At 43.0% G+C, this 22133-nt stretch overlaps 1 protein-coding gene across 3 annotated transcripts; it reads left to right on the forward strand.

Moving 5' to 3' along the window:
• Positions 1-1465: 1465 nt before the first annotated feature.
• On the forward strand, positions 1466-21863 carry LOC132881448 (uncharacterized). Of its 3 annotated transcripts, XM_060913913.1 has the most exons (8): positions 1466-1602; positions 15366-15683; positions 15792-16100; positions 18323-18388; positions 20936-21043; positions 21104-21171; positions 21273-21338; positions 21453-21863. In XM_060913913.1, exons 1-8 carry the CDS (start codon positions 1527-1529, stop codon positions 21558-21560), a joined length of 1119 nt encoding a protein of 372 aa, XP_060769896.1. In that variant the 5' UTR covers positions 1466-1526; the 3' UTR covers positions 21561-21863. The 3 variants fall into 3 exon arrangements, 2 of the variants coding, with proteins under 2 accessions (XP_060769896.1, XP_060769895.1); XM_060913912.1 differs by having other exon boundaries at positions 20936-21171; XR_009654043.1 differs by lacking the exons at positions 21104-21171; positions 21273-21338; positions 21453-21863 and having other exon boundaries at positions 17097-18388; positions 20936-20968.
• The last annotated feature ends 270 nt before the right edge of the window (positions 21864-22133 follow it).

Genomic DNA, 22133 nt, shown 5'->3' on the forward strand with positions numbered 1-22133 from the left:
CTTGAGATTCAGTTCATGGACAGATGTCCTGACATTTTCCTTTAGAATTCGCTGGTATAATTCAGAATTTATTGTTCCATCAATGATGGCAAGCCGTCCTGGCCCAGATGCAGCAAAACAGGCCCAAACCATGATACTACCACCACCATGTTTCACAGATGGGATAAGGTTCTTATGCTGGAATGCAGTGTTTTCCTTTCTCCAAATATAATGCTTCTCATTTAAACCAAAAATTTCTATTTTGATCTCATCCATCCACAAAACATTTTTCCAATAGCCTTCTGGCTTGTCCACATGATCCTTAGCAAACTGCAGATGAGCAGCAATGTTCTTTTGGAGAGCAGTGGCTTTCTCCTTGCAACCCTGCCATGCACACCATTGTTGTTCAGTGTTCTCCTGATGATGGACTCATGAACATTAACATTAGACAATGTGAGAGAGGCCTTCAGTTGCTTAGAAGTTACCCTGGGGTCCTTTGTGACCTCGCCGACTATTACACACCTTGCTCTTGGAGTGATCTTTGTTGGTTGACCACTCCTGGGGAGGGTAACAGTGGTCTTTAATCTCCTCCATTTGTACACAATCTGTCTGACTGTGGATTGGTGGCGTCCAAACTCTTTAGAGATGGTTTTGTAACCTTTTCCAGCCTGATGAGCATCAACAACGCTTTTTCTGAGGTCCTCAGAAATCTCCTTTGTTCATGCCATGATACACTTCCACAAACATGTGTTGTGAAGATCAGACTTTGATAGATCCCTGTTCTTTAAATAAAACAGGGTGCCCACTCACACCTGATTGTCATCCCATTGATTGAAAACACCAGACTCTAATTTCACCTTCAAATTAACTGCTAATCCTAGAGGTTCACATACTTTTGCCACTCACAGATATGTAATATTGGATCATTTTCCTCAATAAATAAATGACCAAGTATAATATTTTTGTCTCATTTGTTTAACTGGGTTCTCTTTATCTACTTTTAGGACTTGTGTGAAAATCTGATGATGTTTTGGGTCATATTTATGCAGAAATATAGAAAATTCTAAAGGGTTCACAAACTTTCAAGCACTACTGTACATGTATATATAGCTTTATTGTGGTGCACTAACCCTGAAAGGCCAGTAGACTGCGGTCAGATCAGTAATGCAGGAGACTGCAGATGACTGTCATTCCATCATGGACAAGCTCATGCAAAATGTAAGACACAATAAAATGCATGTCTCCCAAGAAGAATTGAACAATGCAAAAAAAAAAACAATGCTTTTGTTTAGTTGAAGGCATGAAAATGATGAATAGTTAATATTTTATTGGTGTTGGATGATTTATTCAGAACATAGACTCAGTTCTGCTGTGCAACAGATATGAGAGACTTTCTCACCTCTATGTGGTCTGTGGCAAACTGCTAAGTTTGTACTTCCTGTTTTAACTGCAAGTGTCTAGATGTGGCTTTTCCTGTGTGTTCATTCTGATGAGACGGTGTATGAGTAGGTCAGTGTGTGTTTTGCTCCAATTCTCTCTTTGGATGAATGTGTGTGTTTGGGTCCTCAGTAAGAATGCAGGTGTGTTTTCTTCTCCTCCTGATACAGCTTCATATCACTGAAGGTGAGTCTCCTCTTCTCTCTTCTCTCTCTCATTATATAATATATCAGGAAATACTACATGTAAGATTTTACGGTTTAAAGCCTTTAAAGCATAAAGTCATTCAGTAATCTTACTCGTGATGTGGAAATGTACAGTGCACACTGAACAACTGAAATTATTGGGGTGAATTTTGGAGTTTTTTTCTTTTGGCCACCAAACCAAATATAAACGTGAGACAATGATCATCATGTGACTTTTATAAAAGCTGCTTAACACTTATTAAAGAATTTCTGCCAGAATTTCTGCCAGAGTATTTAAAGAAATTAAAGAATTTCTGCCAGAGTTTTATTAATCCCCATCTATATCATGGGCTCATGTAGAACACTGAGTCTCCGCCATCATGATTGAGGTTCTTGTTGTTTCTGCCTCGTCCCCCTACAGTTTCCTCTTGCTCTCTCATTGGCTGTTACTCATCAAGGTTCTTATAGCGTCATCTATGTGGCCAAAGAGGCTTGAAACACTGGGGTGTGCACTGTTCATAGAATGGTTGGTTGATGTCAGTAAACTGATTACCCGTGTGGGTGATCACACCGTCACTTCCTCCACCAGCAGTTGGTCTCTTTGGTGACGTGTCATTAATATGGAAGGAAGTTTAGCTGTTCAAATTAAAAGACATGCAGAGTTTCAGGGCATCAGTTTAACACAAAATAACACAGACTTGGTGTGTTGCAGGTTCTAGATCTTTGTGTGTGAATATATATATATATATATATATATATATATATATATATATATATATATACACATACAGTGGGGCAAAAAAGTATTTAGTCAGTCACCAATTGTGCAAGTTCTCCCACTTAAAAAGATGAGAGAGGCCTGTAATTTTCATCATAGGTATACCTCAACTATGAGAGACAAAATGAGAAAAAAAATCCAGAAAATCACATTGTCTGATTTTTAAAGAATTTATTTGCAAATTATGGTGGAAAATAAGTATTTGGTCAATAACAAAAGTTCATCTCAATACTTTGTTATATACCCTTTGTTGGCAATGAAAGAGGTCAAGCGTTTCCTGTAAGTCTTCACAAGATTTTCACACACTGTTGCTGGTATTTTGGCCCATTCCTCCATGCAGATCTCCTCTAGAGCAGTGATGTTTTGGGGCTGTCGCTGGGCAACATGGACTTTCAACTCCCTCCAAAGATTTTCTATGGGTTGAGATCTGGAGACTGGCTAGGCCACTTCAGGACCTTGAAATGCTTCTTACGAAGCCACTCCTTCGTTGCCCCGGCGGTGTGTTTGGGATCATTGTCATGCTGAAAGACCCAGCCACGTTTCATCTTCAATGCCCTTGCTGATGGAAGGAGGTTTTCACTCAAAATCTCACGATACATGGCCCCATTCATTATTTCCTTAGTTTACACGGATCAGTCGTCCTGGTCCCTTCGCAGAAAAACAGCCCCAAAGCATGTTGTTTCCACCCCCATGCTTCACAGTAGGTATGGTGTTCTTTGGATGCAACTCAGCATTCTTTCTCCTCCAAACACGACAAGTTGAGTTTTTACCAAAAAGTTCTATTTTGGTTTCATCTGACCATATGACATTCTTCCAATCCTCTTCTGGATCATCCAAATCCTCTCTAGCAAACTTCAGACGGGCCTGGACATGTACTGGCTTATGCAGGGGGACACGTCTGGCACTGCAGGATTTGAGTCCCTGGCAGCGTAGTGTGTTACTGATGGTAGCCTTTGTTACATTGGTCCCAGCTCTCTGCAGGTCATTCACTAGGTCCCCCTGTGTGGTTCTGGTATTTTTGCTCACCGTTCTTGTGATCATTTTGACCCCACGGGGTGAGCTCTTGCGTGGAGCCCCAGATCGAGGGAGATTATCAGTGGTCTTGTATGTCTTCCATTTTCTAATAATTGCTCCCACAGTTGATTTCTTCACACCAAGCTGCTTACCTATTGCAGATTCAGTCTTCCCAGCCTGGTGCAGGTCTACAATTTTGTTTCCGGTGTCCTTTGACAGCTCTTTGGTCTTGGCCATGGAGGAGTTTGGAGTGTGACTGTTTGAGGTTCTGGACAGGTGTCTTTTATACTGATAATGAGTTCAAACAGGTGCCATTAATACAGGTAACAAGTGGAGGACAGAGGAGCCTCTTAAAGAAGAAGTTACGGGTCTGTGAGAGCCAGAAATCTTGCTTGTTTGTAGGTGACCAAATACTTATTTTACCGAGGAATTTACCAATTAATTCATTAAAAATCCTACAATGTGATTTCCTGGATTCTTTCCCCTCATTCTGTCTCACATAGTTGAAGTGTACCTATGATGAAAATTACAGGCCTCTCTCATCTTTTTAAGTGGGAGAACTTGCACAATTGGTGGCCGACTAAATACTTTTTTGCCCCACTGTATATATATATATATATATATATATATATATATATATATATATATATATATATATAAATTCATCCATCCATTATTCGTAGCTGCTTATCCTGTCCTACAGGTTCACTGGAGCCTATCCCAGCTAACTATGGGCGAGAGGCGGGGTACACCCTGGACAAGTTGCCAGGTCATCTCAGGGCTAACACATAGACACAGACAACCATTCACGCTCACATTCACACCTACGGTCAGTTTAGAGCCACCAATTAGCCTAACCTGCATGCCTTTGGACTGCGGGGGAAACCGGAGCACCCAGAGGAAACCCACGCAGACATGGGGAGAACATGCAATCTCCACACTGAAAGCCCCTTATCAGCTGAACGCAGGACCTTCTTGCTGTGAGGCGACAGTGCTAACCACTACACCACCATGCTGAGATTTATATATATATATATATATATATATATATATATATATATATATATATGAGTGATTCCACGCTTATGGGTACTGAAATGGGGACATGAACTTATTTTTAAAAATTCACCTAAAACCATTTCTTTTTTTTACCATCAGGTCACAAAACATGTAATCTTTAATGAATGATATGTTAAAAGATAACTTGAATTTTCTGAGATGTAATAAAAACATATTTATATGCCAAAGTCAGAACGTAACAGAAGTGTTGTGGACATATATATTCTCAATTTTAACAATGTAGAATTACTTTTTGAAACATAGGAAGGTGATGTTTTAGCAAATATAATTAATAAACATGTGTAGTAGAATAAACATACACATTCTTTCAATAAGATTAACATGGTATATAGCTAGATTGTAATTAATTTGTAACAGATGCGAGATGGACAATCGTAACAGAAGTAATGTAACAGACATCATTTTGGAACTCATAGGCTTGACTTTGGCATATAAATATGTTTTTATTACATCTCAGAAAATTAAAGTTATCTTTTAACATATCATTCATTAAAGATTACATGTTTTGTGACCTGATGGTAAAAAAAGAAATGGTTTTAGGTGAATAAGTTCATGTCCCCATTTCAGTACCCATAAGCGTGGAATCACTCATATATATATGTATGTATTTATACACACACACATGGAAAAAAATTAGAGACCATTGCAAAATTATCACTTTCTCTGATTTTACGATTTATAGGTATGTGTTTGAGGAACATGATCATTTTTGTTTTATTCCAGAAACTACTGACAACATTTTCTCCAAATTCCACATTAAAATATTGTCACTCCGAGAACTTAATTGCAGAAAATGATATCTGGTCAAAATAGCAAAAAATGATGAAGTGTTTTCATACATTGAATAATGCACAGAAATCAAGCTCATATTCATTTTTAAACAAGACAATACTAATGATTGAACTGAGAATGACTTCAGAAATCAATATTTGGTGGAATAACCCTGACATTTAAATCACAGCTTTCATGCGTCTTGGCATGTTCTCCTCTAGTCTTTCAACTTGATCTTGGGTGACTTGATGCCACTCCTTGTGCAAAAATTCAATCAACTCAGCTTTGTTTGATGGCTTGTGACCATCCAACTGTTAGGGTTTTGCTGGGATTCGAACCTGGTTCGTTGGTGTGATAATCCAGCAAACCCCCACTAGGCCACCAGGGGGATGACTCAAATGCAGAGGCGTGAGGTGGAAGTAGAAAAAGTATCAAAAGGTTTATTTATACTATATACACTATATACAGGGCAAAACAAAAAACAAAAAGTATAATCCAACACTGGGAAGACAAAAGGGAAAAATAAAATATCAAAAGTTCAAAGTCCAAAAAGGAAAAGGCAAAAATGCAAAAGCTCAGAAGATCACAAAAATAAAAATATCCAAAGGTAGAAAACAAAAGCCAAATAACCAGAAAAGCAAAGTGCAAAACAAAGAACACGGTACAGAGGAAACTGGAGATAAACATAACAGCACAAAGACTCCGTGACAAGAGGACTGAACTCAGGGGGTATAAATACACAAACTAAATTGAACACAGGTGAAAATAATCAGGACTAAACAGGCAATGAACAAAAACACAAAACACAGGAACAGTGGCGGCCTCTAGAGGCCAAAATAAACATGACACGAAAAGGAAATAACAGCGGCCTCTAGAGGCCAAAACAGTCCTAGTCCTAACAGGACCCCCCCCTCTAGGAGCGTCTCCTGACGTTCCCAGGGCGATCCAGATGGGCCGAATGGAAGTCCCGACATAGTTCTTTATCTAGGACATCCCGAGCAGGAACCCAGCAGCGCTCCTCAGGACCATAGCCCTCCCAGTCCACCAGGTATTGCAACCCGCCGCGGACCCGGCGGGAGTCAAGCAGGCGATGCACAGTGAACACAGTCTGCCCCTGGAAGATGCGGGGGAGTGGGGGGTTCCTAGGGGCAGGGGCATACGTAGACGTCAGTACGGGCCGCAACAGGGAAACATGGAAAGTGGGGTTGATCCTCAGAGTCCGGGGCAACTGGAGCCGGTAGGCGACAGGGTTCACCCTGCGCACCACCTTGAAGGGGCCAATGTAGCGAGGAGCAAGCTTGCGGTTCTCCACCCGCAGCGGAAGGTCCTTAGTGGACAGCCAAACCCGCTGCCCAGGGCGGAAAGCGTGTGCAGGTCTTCTATGGCGGTTGGCCTGAGTCTGGTTGGTTCTGGAGGTCTGTATGAGGGTCTTCCTGACCTTGCTCCAGGTCTTGCGACACCGTCTCACATATTGGTTGACCGAGGGCACTCCCGCGTCCTCCTCCTGGTCCGGGAACAGAGGTGGCTGGAACCTGAATTGGCACTGGAATGGCGACAGCTTGGTGGCCGATGACTGCAGGGTGTTGTGGGCGTACTCTGCCCATGGCAGCCAGGTGCTCCACGATGTCGGGTTATCCATAGCCAGGCCTCGCAGGATGGTTTCCAGGTCCTGGTTGAGCCTCTCCGTCTGACCATTGGACTGTGGGTGAAACCCAGAGGAGAGGCTGGCAGTGGCTCCGATGACCTTGCAGAACCCGTGCCACACTCGGGAGGAGAACTGGGGCCCTCGGTCTGAGACGATGTCCTGTGGGAGACCAAAGACTCGGAAGACATGATTAAACATAAGTTTAGCTGTTTCAAGAGCAGAGGGGAGTTTGCACAGTGGTATGAAGCGGCAGGCCTTGGAGAATCTGTCAACTATGACCAAAATGACCGTGTTACCTTGTGACTCAGGAAGACCCGTGATGAAGTCGACTGCCACGTGGGACCAGGGACGCCGGGGAATGGTCAGAGGATGCAGGAGACCCTGGGGACGCTGTCGTGGGTTCTTGGTTCTGGTGCAAACCTCACAGGACAGGACAAATGACCTTACTTCCTTCTCCATGTTAGGCCACCAGAAGCGTCTTTTCAGGAAGTCCAGGGTCCTCCGAGCTCCCGGGTGGGCGGTGAGAGGGGAAGAGTGACCCCACTGGAGAACCTTGGACTGGGCTTGATGTGGGACGTACAAGAGGCCCGGTGGCCCCGTCCCAGGACCGGGGTCCTGGCGTTGGGCTCGTCGGACAGCCTCCTCAATACCCCAGCGGACAGGGGCCACAATCCGGGACACAGGGATAATAGGCCCGACTTCATTCTCCCTGTTAGTGGCAGAGAACAGCCTGGACAGTGCGTCAGGTTTGGTGTTCTTGGAGCCGGGGCGGTACGAGAGGGTGAAGTCAAACCGACTGAAAAACAGGGCCCACCTAGCCTGTCGAGGGTTCAGTCTCTTGGCTTGCTGGAGGTACTCCAGGTTCTTGTGGTCAGTCCAAACCAGGAATGGATGTTGCGCTCCCTCCAGCCAGTGCCTCCACTCCTCAAGGGCCAGTTTGACCGCTAGCAGTTCTCGATCCCCCACATCGTACCGGGACTCCACAGGACTCAGGCGGTGGGAGAAGTAAGCGCAGGGGTGCAGCTTTCCTTCCGAACATTGAGAGAGCACCGCGCCGACACCACTGTCCGAGGCGTCCACCTCCACGATGAATGGTTGGGAGGTGTCCGGGAGGACCAGAATGGGTGCCGTGCAGAAGCGGTCCTTGAGGTCTTTGAATGCCTTTTCCGCCTGAGGAGACCAGACATAAGATCCACCTGTCCCTTTGGTGAGGTCTGACATGGGTGCTGCTACAGAACTGAAGTTCCTGATGAACTTGCGGTAGAAGTTAGCGAATCCTAAGAACCGCTGAACCTCCTTAACGGACTTGGGAGTAGGCCAGTCCCGGACGGCCAGGGTCTTGGCAGGGTCCATTTGGAGTTGGCCTGTCCGTACAATAAATCCCAGAAAGGAGACCTCGGGAACATGAAATTCGCATTTCTGGGCCTTGGCGAACAGATTGTTCTGTAGCAGCCTCTGGAGAACCTGGCGGACATGGTGGCGGTGCTCCTGCACGGTCTTGGAAAAGATAAGGATGTCGTCGAGGTAGACAAAAACGTACAGGTTAATCATGTCCCTTAAGACGTCGTTGATTAGGGCCTGAAAAACAGCTGGTGCGTTGGTGAGTCCGAAGGGCATCACCTGGTATTCGTAGTGCCCAGACGGGGTGTTAAAGGCAGTCTTCCACTCGTCTCCCTGTCAGATACGGATGAGGTGGTATGCGTTCCGTAGGTCCAACTTGGTGAAGACGGTGGCGCCTTGGAGCAGGTCGAAAGCAGTGGACATCAGCGGAAGGGGATATCGGTTGCGCACAGTGATCTTGTTCAGGCCCCTGTAGTCAATACATGGTTGGAGACCCTCATCCTTCTTGCCGACAAAGAAGAAGCCGGCACCAGCAGGTGAGGTGGAGGGTCAAATGAACCCAGAGACCAGGGCGTCTTTGAGGTATTCCTCCATGGCCTTGCGTTCTGGCTGAGAGAGGGAAAACAGTCTGCCACGAGGAGGGGTAGTCCCAGGGAGCAAGTCGATGGCACAGTCGTAGGCCCGGTGCGGAGGAAGAACGGCAGCCCTGCTCTTGCTGAATACCTCCTTGAGATCCCAGTACTCTGTGGGAACTTGAGATAACTCGGTGAGATCAGGGGGCTCGGCCGGAGACACAGGAGAGCTAAACAGCAGACAAGAGGCATGGCATGCAGGGCCCCATTCCACAACCTGGCTAGTTACCCAGTCTATGCGAGGGTTGTGGCGAGTAAGCCAAGGAAGGCCTAGAATAACTGGGAACTCAGGTGAAGGAATCAGGTGCAGGGATATTTCTTCCTTGTGACCTTGAGACTGGAGGAAGACTGGAGAAGTAACTTGGGTGACTCTTCCATCACCTAACGCTTGGCCATCGAGGGCAGACACAGACAGTGGGACTTCAAGAGGTGCAGTCGGAATATTGATGCTTTGGGCGAAGTGAATATCCATAAAGTTCCCAGCCGCCCCTGAGTCTAACAAAGCTTGACAAAAGTGGACAGACTCACCCCAGGAGATGGAGACCGGGATGTAGATTCCTTGGCCAGGGAGTCCGGGAGAGAGGGTAGGCCCCGTCACAACCCTCCCTTGGCTGGACGGGGCAGTCCTTTTCCCAAGAGTTCGGGACATGATGCTCGGAAGTGACCAGGCTTGCCACAGTAGATGCAGCACTTGTCCCTCCTTCTGCGCTCCCTCTCAGATGCGGAGAGGCGAGTACGACCCACTTGCATGGGTTCTGGACAGTCACTGAAGGAGGTAGACGGTCTCCAGGTAGGGAGGCTGGGGGGGCTCAAGGCTTGGTGACGTTCTCTCATCCTGTTGTCCAGACGAATAGCATGTGAGATGAGGGTTTCGAGGTCACTTGGGCATCCAATAGAGGCCAGACCGTCCTTGATGGGGTCAGACAGACCATGGTGGAAGGCTGACACCAGGGCAGTCTCATTCCATCCACTTACTGCTGCGAGCGTCCGGAATGAGATGGCGTAATCTGCGACGCTTCCTCCTTGCCGGATGGACATGAGCTTTCGGGCTGCGTCGGTACTGATGTCCGCCTGATCGAAGACCCGAAGCATCTCTTCAGAAAACAGCTGGAAATCAAGGCACTCAGGTCCCTGTCTTTGCCAGATAGCAGTAGCCCAGGCTTGCACCTTACCAGCTAATAAGGTGATCACAAAGGCAATCTTGCGGCGATCCGTAGTGTAGGTGGTAGGCTGAAGCTCAAAGGTGAGTTGACACTGGGTAAGGAACTCTCGGCACTCACTGTGCTTGCCGTCGTACCTCTGTGGTGCAGGAAGGCTGGGTTCGCGAGGTGAAGGCAGCATGGCAGGAGGCACAGGAGCAGGAGCGGGAGCTGGATCAGGAGATGGATCAGGAGATGCAGGCAGAGATGTCAGCTGTGCCAGGGTTTTCCCGATTTGCTGAAGCAGTTCCTCGTGGCGAGCAAGGGCCTCACGTTGGCTGGTGAGCGTACGTCCATGAGCGTCCATGGTCGCTCCGAAGCGTGTCAAAGCTGCCGTAATTCCCTGAAGGTTGGCCGGGTAGACAGTTGAAGCAGCCTCTGCTGAGCCGGTCATGACGGAGTCTTTCTGTTAGGGTTTTACTGGGATTCGAACCTGGTTCGTTGGTGTGATAATCCAGCAAACCCCCACTAGGCCACCAGGGGGATGACTCAAATGCAGAGGCGTGAGGCGGAAGTAGAAAAAGTATCAAAAGGTTTATTTATACTATATACCAGGGGTGCCCAAATTGATCCATAAAGGGCCATGTGGCTGCAGGTTTTCATTCCAGCCATGCAGCAGCACCCTGATTTGGCTTATTCAATCAACTGACACACCCACCCTTTAATCAAGGGTGGGTGTGGCTGCAAGTATTTGACTGTGTGAAGACAGTTCAGTTGATTGAATGAGCCAAATCAGGTGTGCTGCTACATGGCTGGAATGAAAACCTGCAGCCACATGGCCCTTTATGGATCAATTTGGGCACCCCTGCTATATACACTATATACAGGGCAAAACAAAAAACAAAAACAAAGAGTATAATCCAACACTGGGAAGACAAAAGGGAAAAATAAAATATCAAAAGTTCAAAGTCCAAAAAGGAAAAGGCAAAAATGCAAAAGCTCAGAAGATCACAAAAATAAAAATATCCAAAGGTACAAAACAAAAGCCAAATAACCAGAAAAGCAAAGTGCAAAACAAAGAACACGGTACAGAGGAAACTGGAGATAAACATAACAGCACAAAGACTCCGTGACAAGAGGACTGAACTCAGGGGGTATAAATACACAAACTAAATTGAACACAGGTGAAAATAATCAGGACTAAACAGGCAATGAACAAAAACACAAAACACAGGAACAGTGGCGGCCTCTAGAGGCCAAAATAAACATGACACGAAAAGGAAATAACAGCGGCCTCTAGAGGCCAAAACAGTCCTAGTCCTAACACCAGCTTCCTCTTGATCACATTCCAGATGTTTTCAAAGGGGTTCAGGTCTGGAGATTGGGCTGGCCATGACAGAGACTTGATCTGATGTTCCTCCATCCACATTTTGATTGACCTGGCTGTGTGACATGGAGCACTGTCCTTCTAGTGGGGGGTATGCTAAGCTAAGCTAAAATAAACTTTATTTATCCCTTGGCGGGGAAATTTACAAACCTCAGAGTTAGGGAACACTGTCAGATATCAGAAGGAAGGAAGTTTTCTTCCAGGACAACCTTGTACTGTACATGGCTTGCTTCATGTGTCCTTCACAAACAAAAATCTCCCCCATTCCAGCCTTGCTGAAGCACCCCCAGATCATCACCAATCCTCCACCAAATTTCATATTGGGTGTGAGACACTGTGCATTGTAGACTTCTCCATGTCTCCGTCTAACCATTAGACAACCAAGTGATGGGAAAAGCTGAAAACTGGACTCTTCAGAGAAGAGGAATTTCTTCCAATCATCCATAGTCCAATCCTTATGGTCTTTAGCAAACTTCAGGCTGGCTCTCACCTCCACCCGGAGGAGCCCGTTTCAACGCATCCTTGCCATGTACTTAACCACAGTTGCCATTTGCCCTTCTTTTCGTAGGTCTCTTGATGTCATCTTCTGATTGATAAGTGACATTCGAAGGAGTTGATGATCATCCCTGTTAGTGGAGAGTCACTTTTGCCCTCTGCCAGTCTGCTGCTTGACCTTGTTCTGATTAAATGTCATCCTTGAAATTTGCTGGAGGGAAGCAACCTGATGCTCACTGTATCACTCTGCCAGTAAAGCCAGAATCAAACCATTCTTTTTCTCGATCAAGACTTTAAGTCTTTTGGCATGATGAATAGATATTTTTGTATTCCAATTAAATTTAAGGTACTACTAGCACTGCTTTTGCCATCCAAACTGTTCCTACTGCTAGAGGATAGTGATGACCACAGCAGTGGTTTTTATAATTTTACTCATTCCCTCACCCGGGATGGAGTCCACCAGGGGGCGAGGTATTGCTTTTGGTGGGGTTTCTTTGTCTTTTTGTGAGCAACATTATGGGAAAATGGCTGGACCAATCTTCATGAAATTTCAGGACAGATGGTCTTTGGTCTCAAATAGAACTGCCAACATTTTGAGGGTCATCTGGTTAAGGTCAAGGGCACCAAAAAGGTCAAAATAATTTTTTTCATGATATCATCCTTCATATTCATCATATTTACTATAATCCAATTCCAAAATGTTCATCTTTCAATTCTGCTTCCAATGACATATGATGGGGTACCTCTCGTAGTTTTCTTTCTTTCGTAGCGTCTAGATGGTTGCACCGATTGACTTCACATTTTCATGGTAGGTGGGCAATGGTCTGTAGATTACCTCATTAAATTTTGGGGGTAATTGGGTCAAGGTGAAGCTTAAAGTCACTGGAAAGGTCAACCTTTTGGTCAAAATAACAGTTTCCATTATAATTCAAAAACAGTTGCCGATAGACAGATGTTTACTATTATGAGCATATAAGAACTCCCATATGGCCTTCCATTTGGCACTATGATCTTTGACCTTGGGTGACCTTGAAAGGTCAAACTCAAGGTTACAGATTTCAGAGGGCTGTAACTTGAAAACGGTTGATGGTAGACAAATATTTACCATTACCAATTTAGAGGAAGTGCCATATGGGCTTTGATTTGGCACCATGACCTTTGACCTTGAATGACTTTGAAATGTTATACTCAAGGGTATCAACTTTCATAGGACTATAACCTGACAGCTGATGATTGAGAAATATTACCATTATCGACATATAGGTATAAAATAAGTGCTGCTGGGCGAGGTTTGTTTTGCCTGGCAACACTTGTTAAATAAGATTTGGTTCAGGTGATCACCTAATCAGTACCTCATTAAGTAAAATGAGTTGTGCTGTTGTTGAAATTCCAGCACAGACACTGGAAGGAAATGGCTGCCACACACAGAGATGTTGATTAAAGAAAAATATTTTCAGTGATCTCTTCATTATGTAAGTTTCTGAAAGTTAAATTCAATGTAAATGTCAAATCCAACTCCAGTTCAATTGTACGTTGTGTTGTGTGGATGAACACTTGACCGTGAGTGTGACAAAAGATGGGATCCTTTTACAGTACGTTCACACTGACAACAGGGACAATTCATGCGATCTCACTGAAGGCCTCCTGACTGACCATGTCAGATTTGCTTCGTACTTCCAAAGATTAATATCATCATTAGTCCCAATAAACAGTGTGCAAAATTTAAGCCTTACATCTTTGTTAGTTTTTGAGATACAGGGGCATGAATAAGGGGGCGTGGCTTGAATTGTATCATAAAAATGAGTGCTATAGAAAAAACTCTGAAGTTCCATAAACCATAACTTTTGAACTATTTCAGCAAGATGCATGAAATTTTCAAAAATTCTTTTTGGTACAAGATGTCTTTAAATACTGCAAGTGAAGATCCATAATTGCATATTTACCACTTTATGTATTGGTGAAATCTGTAAAAAAAAAAAAAAAAATTGTGCTCTTGAGCATTTTGGCCCTCTGTTTCTTTACATTTAAAACATGTCAGAGCTTTCAATTTCTGGTATTTATTTCTCATCTTGTAGTATTGTTTTGGGAACCAGGTATTTGTCTAAAAGAGATGAAAATTTGAGTACTGAGCCATTAAAAATAACAATAAAAAGTCATGTCCATATTTCAAACACATATTGCTCATGTATGACAATCTACCCTAAAAAGAAGTATACCACAAAAAGAGCAGGTCATATTTATCATAGGCACACAATATGAAGTTTGGATCTTCAACCAAAGTAAATTTATTACTGGATCAAATATACCTTGTTTTTCTACAGACAGAAATGTAAACGAGAGGCACACTGCTTATAATACAATCACAAAACTATATCAGAGAACTAATATGTATTTTATGTCTAAATATTCAATTTCTTTATTCTGTTATCCTTGGGTCTAAAATTTACACAGATTACAGTGTCAGCAAAACCAAAACCTTAATGAAATCGTGTCTGCTTGAAGAGTTTGAACAACGCGCTGATTTGCTTTTCCACATCAGATGGAAGTTTATGCTGCCTGACAGCTGATGTAAGTGGGGCATCAATGATCTTCAGGATATGTACAAGAGGAACCTGACATATTCTCTTTCCTGGGATAACTGTAAATCTTAGCGGGACCATGAGGACCATGTGAATGGTACCTGTACATCTTGTTCCTCCTGTGATGTTGCATGAACATTGTCGATCCACCAAACGACATATTTCTCAGGAACTGTATCTCTAAGAGAGACTGTTGATTTCACAGCAGTTAGATTCATTACTCGTGGACGATCCACACTCAGATCCACAATGAAGCTCAGACCACCTGACATTTGTTTTTAATTTATTATTGACCTGATAGTTTTGTGATTGTATTATAAGAAGTCTGCTTCTATTGTACATTTCTGGAAGATCTTTGAAAGTATGAAGCAAATCTTTTTATGGACAGGCAGGAACATTTTCTGAAATCTGGTGATTTGAGGTGGATTTTCCCAACACTCAGTCATCACTTTTGCTTGAAGAAATATGAGAAACATTTTATTGTTTCTCATTTTATGAACATTTTTTTCTGCTGTTATTGGCTGCATCACAAGCTTTGAAACAATTTTGCCTGTCTGAGTAGAAACATCATTTGATGAAACCACAGAACTCGAACTGTGTGCTGTGCACTTACCACCATACTGCACAATTGTTAAACAGTAGCTGTGCAGGATACAGTGTGTTGCTCTGTTGGAAGCATTTAAAATAGCCTTTAAAAATAACATAAAACTGCACAACCCTTTCACTTTGACTGTCCAGTTGGGGTGTCCAGTGAATATTAGAAAGTTATTAAATTTTGTGACTCATGGACTTCAGTGAGTGGTAGATGTTAGTGAGTTGTAGAGTTCCAGGTTGTCTGTAGTTCTGTAGAGTTGCTGCAGATGGTGAACTGCTCATTAACACATAACTGCTGTGTTCCTACAGGCTGCAGGCTGGAAGGAAAGAAAGACTTAATAGAAATCACTGCATACACAGGAGGCTCAGTACTGCTGCCCTGCTCCTGCACTGACCTCCACACCACACCTGAGACATTCACATGGGAGAAATACATAACAAATGAAAAGAAATGGGTAAAGATATCTCCTGAGAGTGAGCAGTACAAAGAGAGATTTCAGCTGGTTAATGATCGCTCTTCAGGAAATCTCTCTCTGCTCATATCACACCTGACTGAAGAGGATGGAGGAGATTACAGGTGTAGTGTTAAAGGGAGTCAATACAGAGACCTCAGACTCACTGTTAAAGGTAAAGAACTCATTTTTATTCACAATGCTACTTCAGTGATAATCTCATGACAGATTAATCTGATGTTGTAAGAGTGATGCAATATGTTGATGTTTGTTCATTCTCCAGGTTGCACACTGAATCAACCGACAGTGACTGTGACTGGATACGTGGGACAGTCTGTCCTTCTGCCCTGCTCCTGCTCTGAACTACAAGCCAAACCACACACTTTCACATGGACGTTTTTAAATGATTCTCCTCACAAAGAAATCTTCCCAAAGGACCAGACAAATCTCTACACAAACAGAGTTCAGCTCTTTAATGATCATCTTCCAGGAAATCTCTCTCTGCTCATATCACACCTGACTGTAGAGGATGGAGGACGGTACAGGTGTAGGATCAGGAACAGAATCTCAGACGTCCATCTCACAGTAAGAGGTAAAATGACCTTCTGTATATAAACCATGTGTGAAGTTGACTACAGTATGTAGCTAAAGCAAAGAAATATAAAGAAAGAGAGGAAAAGTGCAACATAAAATCAGAAATAAAATGTAAGAATCAGATGTGAAAAGTTTCTGTTCTGTGTTCTGCCCTTCGTCTCTGTTTGTGTTGATGATGATGGATTATCTGAGTTTGTGTTCTGACCCGTTTTCACTTCTCACTGTGGTTCCTGGATTGTCTTTAATAAAGGACACACTGAGTTTACACACTTGTGTTCTGCCTTCACTCGCTGCATCTCACACTCTTTATTTCTAACTTATTAACTGGGGTGCCATGGTAGCGGGCCAGATACGGCCCGATTGGTCATCACATCCGGCCCGGTGGTTCATGAGACTTTTTTTTTTAAATAATAAATTAATAAAATTCGAATGTTGTGTTGTTTTTTTTTCGTAATGATTTTAAATCTAATGTTTCAATTTGATTCCATTTTCGTGTAATCCATCGGTTCGTTTTTAGCTGCTCTCTGCTTGCTGCAGCACGCGCAGGTGCAATGACCCGGATTTAATGTAGAGTAGGCTAGCTGTTGCTCGTTCACAAGCAACAACAGTCTAAAAAGAGAAAAGTTGATTCTGAGGGTCGCATCTTTCAGGAAAAATGGAGAGAGAAATACTTTTTCTGGGAAGTAGGGGGAAAACCTGTTTGTCTGATTTGTTCGTAACAAGTGGCTGTACCGAAGGAATACAATGTCAAAAGACATTACGAGACCCACGCCGACAAATACAGCCAATTCACCGGGCAACGCAGGACTGAAAAGCTAAATGAGCTTGCCTCAAACCTTCAAAAACAGCAAGCAGCTTTCTCAAAGTCTCGAGAGACACATGAAGGTTCGTTTTAATATCATACATCATCTTCAGTTCTCCTTTAATGTTAAATGCGGCTGCTTTCAAAGAGGGGTGTCTCAATATCTTTGTTGTACATTTTATTTCATGTTAGGGGCAGTGAAGGCGAGCTACATCATCGCCTGGGAGATCGCAAAAGTGTCCAAGCCATTTTCGGAGGGTGCATTCGTCAAGGATAAATACGCATCTGTTGGAATCCAATCTTTCTATCAGTCATTGCCACCAGAGTACCCAATTATCACGGCCTTTGCCGGTAAAATACTCTGTATGTTCGGGACAACATATTTATGTGAACAGGCATTTTCAGTAATGAATATTAATAAATCGAAACTGCGTAGTCGTCTGACCCATGGACATCTCAACGATGTCATGAAAATAGCAACTGCCCAGAGTCTGTCCCCCAATGTCGACAAGCTGGTAAAAAGTAAAAGACTTCTGGCTTCCACATGTAAAATGTAGCTGGTATTTCTCCCCATGTAACCTTGTGCTGTGTGCTTGAGGGGGAATAAACAGGATGGGTGTGTGGAAATATATGTGGGACTTGACCAGCAAAGTTAATGTGCCATCTGTAGTTTGTTTTTATTGGTATGTTCTGTTTTTATTGGTATGTTCAGTCATATTTGGCTCTTTTAAACTAATGCTACTGGATATTTAGTCACTTGACCTATTGGTGGAATTATTTACCCTGGCACTTCTTTCTTTTGACTCGTTTAGGCCTACTTGCCAATCGTTTTAATTGGCCTAATTAGGCCTATGCATTGACATGTTTTTGATGTGCAAGATCAATAAATCTGATCCAAGTCATTTACAGTTTACACTTGTGTTATTTGTGTTTTAGTCCATTTCTGTAGCATTTTTTTTATAAATGTAGGCTACTTGCATGCTTAGACTGTTACATTTTCAGAGGGTAAATTGCTTTTGTCTGCCATGTTATTGTGCGCCTCATTTTGAGGCTATAGCTTTACAATTCCTTTTGGGCGTATAGGCCTTCAAAAATCATATAAAATAATGTCCTTTTGTTGAGTTAGTGTCTGGTCTTTTCAGGCCAAAAGTGTAATTCGGCCCCCAAGGTCCCACTTGAAAAAAATCTGGCCCCCTTACCAATTTCACCCTGGCACCCTAAACCTTTCTCTCCTTGCACACACACCGACAAAACCTTCAACATCCTCACCAGTGACCAGAACAACTTCACCTCATTCCAAACCAGGTACCACACACCACTGATACACACTGGAATGAAAAGGGCTTATTAGTGTGTTAGTACATCAGCTCACAGCAAGAATCACACACTAACTTTATCTGGTCTTTCACTTTCTGCAGGTGTCACAACAACAAAAAAATTAACCCCAGTGGTTAATGACAAAACAACTGCACCCTCTGAAACAGGTACTGATCAATACACTACATTAACTTCTGTCGATTTCAGATGAAGTTTCATGATGTTCTCCTGTTCTCGTAACATCTCCAGGAACAGAATTCTCTCTTAAAACTACTCTTTATAAATACAGAACTTTTATAAGCTCTAAAAATGATCCAGGTGGTGAGTTAGTGAAGCAAGTAAAGCTTAAAATTAGTCTTATGGTGATGATACACGGGGCAACTTTTTGGGCAATGTTGCCGAGCAATGTTGCTAGCAACGGGCAACTAGGTGAGACACAGGGCAACTTTTCAGGGTAACTAACAATGGGCAACAACAGTTAGCAACGGCAGTTTACAGTTAGCTAAAAAAAATCGATGTCTTAATTTTTGCTGTGACCATTTAATCAAGCTGTCTGTTGTTTTTTAGAGCTTTGGTGAGGTAAATTCCTCCATATAGAATATTAAAATAACAACTTACCGGCATAAAAACAGATGAGGAGTCTCTCCATCTCTTCACTCCACTGACACTGAGCGGCCGCCATATTTGTTTGAAATTTCTGATCCGAACCTCACCGGAGGTCACATGACTCGATACTCGCATTCTGATTGGCTTATCTCAAAAAGTTGCCAGAGATTATCAAAACCATTCAGAAAGAAACAATGTTGCCCAATCTCAATAGAAAAGAGTCAAAACGCAATTGCCCAGCAACATTGCTCAGCAACATTGCCCAAAAAGTTGCCCCGTGTATCATCACCATTAGGTTATCTGAACTGTCCACCAGACTGCACCCTGGGAAAGAGCCATGACTATAGATCAGAGGTGGGCAAACTACGGCCCGCGGGCCACATCCGGCCCGTTGGCGTTTTTAATCCAGCCTGTGGAAGACAATCATATAAACACGATTGAGCAGATCTATAAACTATAAGCGTCAGTGTTTTATCACGTAGACAGGTGTTCTAGAGATCCGTCTTTCCAGTCAGTCATATTCACGCGAGATTACATTTGCAGAGTGGTGCAGCGCGTGCCATGGAAGTCATTCTGGCGCCCGTGCCACTGGTGATCTCGAGAACACAGGATAAAACTTTACAGTGAGTGGTCCTAAAAAAAGAAAAGTGGACAGTGAGTGCAGGGTGTTCAATAAAGAATGGACAACTAAAATATTTTTTTGCTGAAGTCCAATCAAAGGCTGTATGCCTTATTTGCAAAGAAACCGTTGCAGTTTTAAAGGAATATAACATCAAATGGCACTTTTCCTCCAAGCATGCTAATTATGCTAACAACCAGTCAGCGCAAGCACGGACGAATACAGCTCAGTGGTTGCTGAGTGAATGTGAGTATTAACACTTTCTCTTTTTAAAACTATGTTGGAGCTGTAATAAGATGGTAGTCACATGTTTACAGATGTAATATAAAAAGTATAACTCTTAGTAATTTTGGTTATCGTGGGTGGCTGCTGTAGTGCTGGTGTTTGTTTTTAAGTACCATGTGCTTTTGGGTCCCTGTCTGCTATTATAGGTGTATTATGAGCAGCTGACCTTGCTTCTGCTTATATCTGTTCCTGGACTTTTGCCTGTGGAGGTTATTCTGATCTATGAGTGGCCTTTTGGAATATGAAAACCTGTTTGGAACCTGTGTTTTGATTTTTTGAGGACTGGAAATATTTCAGTGAGTGACTTTGAACCTGAAAACCAGTTTGGAGTTCTTTTGCTTTCTTGAGCTGCTTTGTTTGATTTTGTGGGCTGGATGGATCCAGTGTCAAACCGTTGAACTGCAAACATGTTGGCATGGTGTGGTACCCAAACTGTTGAACTGCAAACATGTTGGCATGGTGTGGTACCCAAACTGTTGAACTGCAAACATGTTGGCATGGTGTGGTGCCTCTCCTACTAATGGTGGTTGGTTGTACTGGCAGGCTGGAAGTGGATGGTTAAAAAAAAACACTCATGTGTAAATCTACGAGTTCAGTGAAATGTACAAAAATGATATGTACTGATATGTAATTTAGTTCAATTTAATGATATGCAATTTAGTTGTATGTATAAAATGATACAAATATACAAATACACTGGCATCCTACTCATCCTGGCAGCTCAAAGATGTAATTTAAGAATTAAGTGTGCTACTTTTCTTACTGTCATGTGTGTGTGTGTATTACTGGCACTGGATCCATCCAGAAAAATCTATTGAACTGCAAGCATTTTTCTGTTCTGCCTTTGTTGACTGAGAACTACAATAAATGTCAATCTGATCTGCATTTGGGTCTCTGTCAGTGAAGGCCTTACAATAACACTAAAGCTTTTCCGGTTTATGTTCGATATGTATGAATTTGGTGTTGGTCCGGCCCGCCTGGCAAATTTCAAAAGTCAATGTGGCCCCTGAGCCAAAAAGTTTGCCCACCCCTGCTATAGATACAATAACGTATTAGAACGAGTGCATTAATATAAACCTGTGATATTCAGTTGCACTACTGTCAGAGCTCTAAACTGATTCAGCACTGTTGATTAATCTGACTAATCAGAATGGAGAACTCAAACCTCCATGTGTCCTTTTCACTTGTCTTCTGTTCCACACAGAGACTCCCACAAACCTGAATCCTCGCATCATCATTATCATCTGTACGGCTGTTGGGGTTCTGCTGCTGCTGCTGATACTTGGAGGAGTCATGTACTGGAAACACAGAGGTACACACACACACACACACACGTTTTTGCAGTCTCACTCTGTCTGGTTTCATCCTGTAGGACAGAGACAAGGACAGACTGAGATCGGTGATGGACAAACAGGACAGAGGACACAGCAGAAGAAGCAGGTGAATACACACATCCATGTTCCAATAATAGGATCATCACATTTGAGGTGTGTGTGTGCGTGTGAAAGAGAGATAGTCTAATGTAACTTCTTTTTCTACAGAATGATTTGGATGTTCTGTACACAGCTATAAATCCACAAGCTAAATGCAAGAACGCAGAAGAAAAGGTGTGTATCATTCTAGATTTGTGTAGCTTGTGTGTGTGTGTGTGTGTGTGTGTGTGTGTGTGTGTGTTTACACACACGTGTCTGTGTAAAAATGTTTATGTTGTATTTCTGCAGGATGATGTGACGTACTCGACTGTAGTCTACAGCAACCCTGTGAGAGCAGCACACACTCAAGAGGCATCAGGAGATACGACAGTATATGCCAGCATCAAAACTAACTAAATAACACACACACGTGCTATATTTGTGAGGGTTTTTCATTGCATTATTCCAAAGTGTCTACCATTTAAAACAAAAAAAATCTTTTTTTGTATCCTAATCAAAATTTACTATCTCTAAAGAATAATGTGACTTTATTGTCTTTATATATTCAGCTTTTTTTTTTGGCGTAGTTACATTTTGCATCATCTTTCAATCTTTAAAACAGTGATTTGATCCAGAGATACAACTTCATGCTCTCTGCTGAAACTGTGTACATATCATGGGTTATCTTTGAGGAAAACATTTAAAGGAACAGTCCACCGTACTTCCATAATGAAATATGCTCTTATCTGAATTGAGACGAGCTGCTCCGTACCTCTCCGAGCTTTGCGCGACCTCCCAGTCAGTCAGACGCAGTCAGACGCGCTGTCACTCCTGTTAGCAATGTAGCTAGGCTCAGCATGGCCAATGGTATTTTTTGGGGCTGTAGTTAGATGCGACCAAACTCTTCCGCGTTTTTCCTGTTTACATAGGTTTATATGACCAGTGATATGAAACAAGTTCAGTTACACAAATTGAAAATGTAGCGATTTT

This window comes from Neoarius graeffei, chromosome 2 (genome assembly GCF_027579695.1).
Source record: "Neoarius graeffei isolate fNeoGra1 chromosome 2, fNeoGra1.pri, whole genome shotgun sequence".
Classification (NCBI taxonomy): domain Eukaryota; kingdom Metazoa; phylum Chordata; class Actinopteri; order Siluriformes; family Ariidae; genus Neoarius; species Neoarius graeffei.